The sequence below is a fragment of the Suricata suricatta genome, chromosome 16 (genome assembly GCF_006229205.1).
Source record: "Suricata suricatta isolate VVHF042 chromosome 16, meerkat_22Aug2017_6uvM2_HiC, whole genome shotgun sequence".
Classification (NCBI taxonomy): Eukaryota; Metazoa; Chordata; class Mammalia; order Carnivora; family Herpestidae; genus Suricata; species Suricata suricatta.
This window is the reverse complement of record NC_043715.1, coordinates 6,131,578-6,140,418: the sequence shown is the minus strand read 5'-3', so window position 1 is coordinate 6,140,418 and position 8,841 is coordinate 6,131,578. Positions and strand designations below refer to the sequence as shown.

Here is an 8,841-nt window from a genome sequence, read left to right as displayed (position 1 = left end):
ATGTGCCATTTGAGAGCAGCTCTTTCTACAGCCAGAGCGACAAGGTTCCCGAATGCTCCTCGCGTATTTTCGGGAGCCAGGGGGGCAGCTGGGGGCAGCCCAGAGCAGGAGGGACCATCTGAGGGGCCCGGCACGGGGGGCTGCCTTCACCCGGGGGCCACGTCCGGTTCTTGGACCTCCTTCCCAGCCTCTTGCTCAGAAGGAGCAGGTTGTCTTTTCATCGACAGTGTTTGGGGACATGCAGGGTTCCATCTGTCCAGTGCTACCTTCTCCCCCCCATCCCCCGCCCCAGGAAGCCCCAAAGCCCCCTCCCAACCCGATGGCGCTGACCTGGCCGTGCTGAGTGGCCTCGGACAACGGCTCACAGAAAGCAGGGGCCCAGAAACCCGAGGGGGCTGCCGAAAGCGTCTGCGGCCTCCCCAAGAGCTGCTCCCGGGGGTGCAGAAGGGAGGGCCCTGCTGGGCTCCCGCCCGAGCACATCTGGGTGGCACTCTGACCCCCGCTCTCCGCGGGCTGGGCCGGTGCCATGCCAGCGGGCTCGCTGCGAGACCCAGGGAACCCCCAGCATCGGGACCTGCGCCGGCCCACACAGTGGCCGTCAAAGCATGTGAGCAAGAGTATGACGGGGCCAGTTTCTGGGAGTGAAAAATGCACACTAGAAAGAGGAAGGGGCTGGTCTCTCACCGTCGCCTTCGATGCCAGTGGCTGTGGGCATGGCTGGCTCCCCCGGGCCTCTGGGCTCCTGGTCCCTGCGCAGCGTGTCCCAGCCTCGCCTCTCCCCGCTCTCTCTCTCTGCAGGACTTCGGGAAGTGTCCGCGGCTGAGGCTCTTTACTCAGGAGTACATCCTTGCCTTGAATGAGCTCAACGCGGGGATGGAAGTGGTGAAGAAGTTCATTCAGAGGTGGGTCCCCCAGCTGCCCCTCCCCTGCTTGCCCTGCCTGCCGGCCAGGCCTCCCCCGCCCCCAGAGCTGCCCGCTCCGCTGATGCCCCGAGAGAGGCCGGCGACATTCCAAGGCCCCAAGCATCCCATCTTCTGTGGCGTTCTCCGCATTTGCTGGCTGTGTGACACTGAGCCGGTGACTGTGCCTCTCTGGTCCCGTTTACTCCACCATCCACAGGTGTTGGACAGTTAAATAGGACGTGATGTGAGGCAGCCCCAGCACAGCGCCCGGCGCTCCGGAGGAGCTCAGGAGATGGGAATGGGTTCCACGGGTCCGCCTTGGTCTAAGTGCTGAGGGCCTCCGCAGACAAGCCGCCGGGGCCCCGGCGAGCTGTCGCCAGGGACACGAGCAGCCCCCTCCCAGACTTGGGCAAGACGAAGCCGGACATTCCGCGTCTTACTCACTTCCAGTGTTTTGGAGGAGGGGGCTGGCTTTTTCTCTGAGTTTTAAATTTTCTCTCCATGCCTCGGTTTCCTCATCTGTAAAATGAGAACCGGAGCGCACACTCACCCACTTAAGGTGCGAACCCCGTGAGCCAGGAACTGCATTGAGGTGAGGAAGAGGCCCTCTTTGTCCTCTCTCCTTTGGTTTTTTTAAGAAAATCAAAACAGCCTGTTTAAGCTGGCTTCGAGACTGTGTATTTCCTAAAGAGACTCCCCCGGAATTCACAGAGAATGTCTGAACCCAAACGAAGTTGCCTTCCAGCAGGGCCCTGGTGGTTTGTAAAACTTTTTCAGGTTAGGCCTCTCTTACTTTCTGCGGCCACAGTGATTTCCGAGGAATGTTACGGGTGCTGTTCCCAGACCCCGAACAGCCCTGGGAGAGGGGTATTAGCCCCATTTGACAGATGAGAAAACTGAGGCACAGAGATTGCTGTGATCCATGGCAGTAGCTGGCATTCAGGAGGACTTAGCGAATGTGTCCCAGATGCCGTGCTGGGCCCAAGGGACCGTGATCAGTTTTCTTTCAAAGCAGGCTGCTTTTGAGAGTAAACTGCGGTATCCGGAGTGATTATTCCAGAACCCCCAGGCCTAACCGTCTCAGGATGTGGACTGCTGTATGCTAAGTCTTCCCATGAACTAGAAAACTGGGCCCGTATTGTAGCCCTTTGAAGAGGAGGCCGTGTCCCCATTTTATAGCTAAGCACATTGAGGGTGGAAAGTTTAAGTAATTTTCTAAGGCTGCTTGGCTGGACTTGAACCCCGGACCCTGGACCTCGAGGCCACGGCCTGGAGCCTGCCTCCCTGCTGCCTGCACATGGCACAGCCCGGACCCAGCACAGGGCTTGGGGTACTCCGACCCCTCCCTCACCTCCCTGTGTGGGCACCACCCCTGCAGCGGCCGGCTCACCCTGCCCTGCGTTCTCTTGCAGCATGCACGGCCCCACGGGGCACTGCCCCCACCCCCGGGTCCTGCCCAACCTGGTGGCCGTGTGCCTGGCTGCCATCTACTCCTGCTATGAAGAGTTCATCAACAGGTGAGTCGCCGCCCCGGGAGAGCCTGCGGGGGTGGGGGTCGCGCTGCCACCCTCTGAAGGGGACAGCGAGAGGGAGGGTGGCCCGGGGTGCGGGTGGCGTTCGCCGGGACCTGCCCTGTGTGGTGTGTCAGCCCCGGGCGCGCGCTGACTCCCGGCCCAGAACCCGCCAGGACCCAGGGTGTCCCTGGAAAAGCAAACACCATGAATCAACACCGGCAACTGGCAGCTGCTGTGTTGACTGGGCTTTGGGGACAAGTGTTTTATGCTGAAGATTTCTCACCGCCTGGCCCGCGTGACTCCCTTGTGTGAGAGGGAGTGTGTGCGCACGGGGGCGGGCGCGCGTGCGTGCGAGTGCACAGGGCTGGCAGGGGGTCTCCCCCATCCACTTTGTACACGCGGGACTTCCTCCTGCCCATGGCGTGTGTGGATTTCCCGCGTGCCTGTGTGTCAGACAGAGTTTTGGTGCCGCTGGGGGAGATGCTGTGCCGTGGTCAGGCTCGAGTCCGATGGAGGCAGGCTGCGAAAATGCGAAATCTGAGCCCACGTGGTAGAGAAGGACCGGAGAAGGCATGATAGGGCCACCGCCTTGGACCCTCCAGGGTCTGGGTGCGAGCAGCCTATTAGGAAAGTAACCCTAGGAACTCGGGGCGGGGACCCGAGGACAGCTGGTAGAGTCTGATGGCCCCTGCATTCCCCTCTGGGACTTCCCAGGAGACTGCATGGAACACGTATCAGAGCCCTCCCCCTGGGAGATGATGGCAGAGATGATGGGGTGCTTACTTACCGCTTCCATTCTTTCCTGACTGGGGATCACTCCTGGGATGCAGAGTGACGCAGATGCCGTTAGTTTGCGTAGAACTTTATACAGTGACCTCTCGGGTCCTTGGAGAGGATCTCATGAGCACAACCAGGTGGCATCTGTTGTAGCGCCCCTGTCCAGTTGTTCAGGTGGTATACTGCACAATTCTGAGGAACCCAAAAGAGGCCTATCTAGAGCTGGGGGCAAAGCAGGACTATATTTCAGTCCTTAAAGAGAAGACAGTGAAGGGACACATTAGTGGCTTAGTTGGTTAAGTGTCTGACTCTTGAGTTCGGCTCAGGCCATGATTTCGAAGTCATGGAATCGAGCCCCGCATCGGCTCCATCGCCTGCTTTGGATTCTCTCTCTCTCCCTCTCTCTCTCTCTCTCTCTCTCTCTCTCTCTCTCTATTCCAAAATATAGAAATAAGAGGAGACAGTGGAGCATTCTGAGACACTGAAAATCTGGACAATTGAGGCTTATCAAAGAAACAGTGTGCTTTGGGGAAGGCGCCGCAGAAGCTTAATCAGGGAATATTTCCTTACAACAGGACCTAAGAAGGGAGGGTTGCTGTTTTTAGTGTTCTTAGCCCTAGGCCCTGGTATTCCAAGGGCACCTGTCCAATCTTGAATCGTCTCCCTGGTCAGAAGGAGGCGACGGTACCCCTGGGGCCAGAGCAGAAAGGTGCCCTGCAGGTCATTCCCAAGCACTTGTCCGGCGTCCTACGGCACGCTACACCTTGTAGTGAAAGCAAAACACACCAACGCGCACGCACAAGCGCACGCACAGGAGAGGTCAGAGGGTAACGCACAGCTGGGACAACAGACAACTGTCCTGAGCGTCCCCGTGCATGTGGATGGTCAGCTGCCCTTGGCCTCGCGCCGTGGCTCTGGGGCTGGTCCTGCCGACGCAGGCCACCCCAGGAAGCAGGAGGAGCACGGGGAAAGTCACACACCCTCAGGCTCCTTTTCCCCCAGAGACCTGTGACTCATCTCGGCCTCCTTGAGCCCCCTCGGCAGATGCCCGGCCTGGGACTGGGAGGGGGCAGGGGCAGGAGCAGGAAACGGCACCTCCCAGAACTTCCCCTCTGCGTCCTCAGAGCTCTGCTCAGGCGCCTGAGCTTTCGCCCTTCTCCGCTCACTGTCATTTGGTGAGCACTCGTCATGTGCAGGTGCTGAGGGCAGGCAGGGGGACCGGCTGGATGGAGCCCTTCCCCTCGCAGAGCGGAGAGTGTAGGGGGAGATGGGAGGGGTAGAGTAGGGGGAGATGGGGGGCTGGGGAGCAACATACTACATGTTGGTCAGGGCGATGGCCGAAGCCAGAGGCATGGTGAACATGGTCCGTGTCGGGGAATCTGAGCGCTGGCTGCTGTCGGTCACCTGGGAGAGGTTCACACAGTCAGAACATAGGCTGAGCATGTGTATACCCTGTGACCCGCCTCCTCCTAGCTTTTGGCCTATTCACCAGAAGACACATACAAGAATGTTCTGGCAGGGTTGTTTTAACTGCTCTTACCTGAAATCTGCTGCAGCCTCACCCCAGGGTCCCTAGCGGTAGAGCGGCCACACCGTTGGGGTGTGTTAACACAAAGGAACGCTAGAGAGCGGCAGAAAGGCTGAATGGGAACAAGCGAACTGTGAATAAATCTTACAAATGCAAGACTGAGCAAGAGAAGCCAGATCCACATGATACATGCAGTGTGAATCTTTTTCCTCGAACTTCAAGGATAGGCCAAAGGAACCTGTGGTGACAGAGGCCGGCAGAGGGGCCGTCTTTGGGGGGGAGTTGGGTAGAAGCGCGTAAGAAAAGCCTCTGGATTCCTGGAGATGTTCTACCCTTGACCTAGGTCAGCGGTTTGGACCCGTTGAGACTGGGGGTAGTTTCGATGCCCCACAGGTGTCTGGCAGTGTCTGGAGACATGTGGGCAGGAGTCGGGGCGCTGGATGTCCCCGGCGGTAGAAGTCAGGAGTGCTGCTAAGCCCCCCCGCCCCAGAAAACGATCTGGCCCCAAATGTCAGTGGTGCCAAGGCAGAGGGGTCCCGAGCTGGTGGCCGGCCTGTGCCTGAGAGTCATGTACTTGACCGTCCTGTGTTTTAGGTACCCCCCAGGGCATGCTGGGGCCCTGCTGTGGTTGGAAGCACATGGCTTCCCGGCTCCCGAGTCCAAGGCGGCACCTTGATGGTTTGGGGTCCATCACCAGGGACATCGGCAGGTCCTACACTCAGGGCTCCCTTTACCTGGCAAGTTATGGGTTCCCATTCACCAGCATACCAGTCGTTATAACTTAAAAAAGAACAAAAAGGGGTGGCTGGGTCCACTGTAAGTCTGATTTTATTGGGAGGGCCCTGGCATTGTTTATTTCTTGTTGTTTTTTAATTTTAAATCTCACAGGCAAGTCGAGTGTGTGGCCAGCGTGGGGAACTCCTGCTCTAGGGGCAGGTGAGGGAGGGCTCCCTCGGGGAGGTGACATTTAAGTCGAGAGCCTCCTGGCTGCCAGCAAGGCAGGAGGCAGGACAAGGTGATCCAGGCAGAGAACATAGCACATGCAAAGGCCCGGTGGTGCAGATAGGCCCGGCATCAGTCACATTATCCATCTCTGGTCCTTAAACACCTGCTTCGGAATCCCTGGCTGCTTCCTGGAAATGCAGACTCCTGGACACGGCATTTCCAGGTTCAGCCCAGGAATTTGCATGCTTTGCAGAGCCCACAGGTGATCCGCTCCTTGATAAAGGCCACTGCAGGGGAGGGAGGGTGTGACAAGCAGAGAGGGAAAGAGAAGCAAAGGTGAAGTTGGAGAGGGAGGCCGGGCCAGGCTGAGCTGCTCCTGGGGGCCATGTTCAAATGTACATTCTGATTTAGCACGTCCCATCCGGGGCCTAAGGCGCTGCTGGCCTCACCGCCTCCCAGAGAGGCCAGTGCTGCTACCGGGGGGCCAGACCTGGAGGGTTTGTGTCCTGGAGGGCTCATTCTGAGAGCACCGGGTCCCCGAGAGGATATCAGCAGAGAAGGGTCTTGATGACATGTTGGTCTCCCAGTCCCATCGGGCTGCGGCATGGAGGATGGACTTGAAGGGGCAAACTTGACCTTGGGTGGATCACAACCAGGGGCCCGGGGAGGAGGCCTGGGGGGGCGGGCCAGATGGGTCCCGCAGAGGCCTGTCGCTGCTCCCAGCTCAAAGCGGCCCAGCCCCCTTGGAGCCCAGAGTGGTTCCAGCTGTTCCTCCGGGAAGTCGCCCCCAGGCCTGCGGTGCTGCAAGACCTCGCCCAGGCTCAGGTCCGCCCCACCTTGGTGGTCAGGCCCCAGAAGATAAAGCCCCGGGGGCCTGTCCACGGTGCTCTCGGGGGGTCCATGATGTACTCACAAAAGAACAGACAACTTGACCCAGGTTAGCAGAGCTCGATGGAAAATCACCCGATCTAAGCCAAACAGCCTTGAAAATCCACTTCTCAATCCCAGCGAAGGCAAACAAAGGGGGAGCAGAGGCTTGAGTATTTGGGTAGCAAATTAGCTCTGAGCTCATGGAGACAGTCACACTGCCCGCGCCCCCCGCCCCAGACCACACACGATTTTCCATCCGCTGCTGAATTCTCGGACTTGAGCTGATGGGTCTTGTTCCTCCCTGGCCAAGTTTAAAGTGTATTTATCAGACGTCCTTGGTGGGCCCGGCTCGGGCCTGGCCGTGGCGCGTGCTGCATACACTCGGGCCCTCCAGGTGCTCTGGGTCTGCGGTCCGGGCTCAGCCCAGGGCCACGCACAAGGAACGTGCACCTCTCTCTGCAAGCACAGGACACGTGCGTGTGGCACATTCATGGAGGGCCTGGACGGGCGTCTGTTTGTGATCATGCCGTCACGCTCTGAGTGTCTTGGAGCAGTGGCCTCAGCCTTGACCGCACACACACGGAGCGCAGGAAGTTACTGGTGTCTGGACCCCAGCCCAGAGGTTCTCCTCTAACTGGGCTTCAGGAGGTTCACAAGTGCCCCCACGGGATGCTGATGTCCAGCCAGGGGTGGAAAGCTCAGATTCAGGGGCAGAAGAAGGAAGGTGGCGAGAGGGGAGAAATCAGGGAAGACTTTTTGGAGGAGGAGGAGGATCTGCACAGGAAGGATCAGATGGGATCTCAGTAGCCACGTGGTGGTGAGGAGCCAGGGCTGTGTAGTCAGAGACCTGGCTTCAAACCCCAGCCCCTCCACTTAGAAGCTATGGGATCAAGGGTGGATCTTAGACCTCTAAGAGTATCTTTCCTCACCTGGAACTCAGAGATGATACGACCGGACTTTCAGAGATATCTGAGGATGTGATCTGTGGTAGCACTTAGCACAGGGGCACCAGCAAAGGAAGCCCATTCATTCTAATGAGCCTCCCAGGAACGTTTAGAAGCACCCAATGTGGAGGCACTTTAACCAGCCTCCAGGCTCTGACAAGTCCTGCTGTATAGAGGCCTGATTTCATTGTGCTTGGCCCAGCATTTCCCACACAAATATGACATCAGCAATGCCATCTAGCCCCTTTCTCAGCAAACCCCTGTCAGCAAACACCATCCCCCCAGGCTGGTGGAGGCTCAGCCAGGGGCAGGGTTGGGGCTGTGGACCACAGGGACCCGCAGACGGCAGGACACTAGAATTCTGGGGTTGGGGATCCGTGTGACGTGGGCTCCCAGGTGGAGATGCATGCCGAGCTTTCTCGCTGGGCTGGGCTGGGGCTGGGGAGGTGGGACCTGCCCTTCCCCCGGGAGAGAGGGGGAGCTGGACTCCAGGCCTCAGCTAGGGGCCTGGGCTCTTAGTGGCTCTCACCGGGGGCAGGGGAGGCCTGCGGGGGAGGTGAAGGCAGGGCCTTGTGGCATCAGGTAGACTCCAACGTCTGCTCGTTCATCCATCCGGCCCATGTCGAGTGCCTTCCACTGGCAGGGGCTGCAGCAAGAGCCTTAGACACAGACACGAGGCCGGACCCGTCTCCACCTGCCTGTCCCCATCTGGGGACCTCGAGCAAACCACACCCTGAGCCTCCGTTTCCTCCCTCTCGGGCTGGGATGTGATGACACCGGCCCACAGCGCCACCGCCAGGGTTTGGGGAGGTGGCCTGCTGCGCAGGGGGGGCCTGGGGCGCCGGGGCGGCCCGCTCACACGCCCCCTCCCCCGCCTCTGCCCGCAGCCGCGACAACTCCCCCAGCCTGAAGGAGATCCGGAACGGCTGCCAGCAGCCCTGCGACCGGAAGCCCACCTTACCTCTGCGCCTTCTGCACCCCAGCCCGGACCTGGTGTCTCAGGAAGCCACGCTGTCCGAGGCGCGGCTCAAGTCGGTGGTCGTGGCCTCCAGCGAGATCCACGTGGAGGTGGAGCACACCAGCACTGCCAAGCCGGCGCTGACGGCCAGCGCGGGCAACGACAGCGAGCCCAACCTCATCGACTGCCTCATGGTCAGCCCCGCCTGCAGCACCATGAGCATCGAACTGGGCCCCCAGGCCGACCGCACGCTCGGCTGCTACGTGGAAATCCTCAAGTTGCTGTGAGTGTCCCCTCTGTGCGCCCGGCACCGCTGGGTGGGCGGGGCCTTGGCCTTGTGGGGCGCGGGGCGGCCGGGCTTGCCAGGTCACGGCCCGTGAGGCGGGCGCGCAGAGCGTGTGTG

At 59.9% G+C, this 8,841-nt stretch overlaps 1 protein-coding gene across 1 annotated transcript in view; it reads left to right on the top strand.

Moving 5' to 3' along the window:
* The window catches only part of CMIP (c-Maf inducing protein), an 80,625-nt gene that overhangs the window by 51,141 nt on the left and 20,643 nt on the right, over window positions 1-8,841 (top strand). Inside the window, exons 9-11 of the mRNA XM_029926145.1 lie at window positions 799-902; window positions 2,315-2,419; window positions 8,368-8,721. Of these exons, the coding sequence (XP_029782005.1) occupies window positions 799-902; window positions 2,315-2,419; window positions 8,368-8,721 (563 nt within the window). The remainder of the gene's footprint in view (window positions 1-798; window positions 903-2,314; window positions 2,420-8,367; window positions 8,722-8,841) is intronic.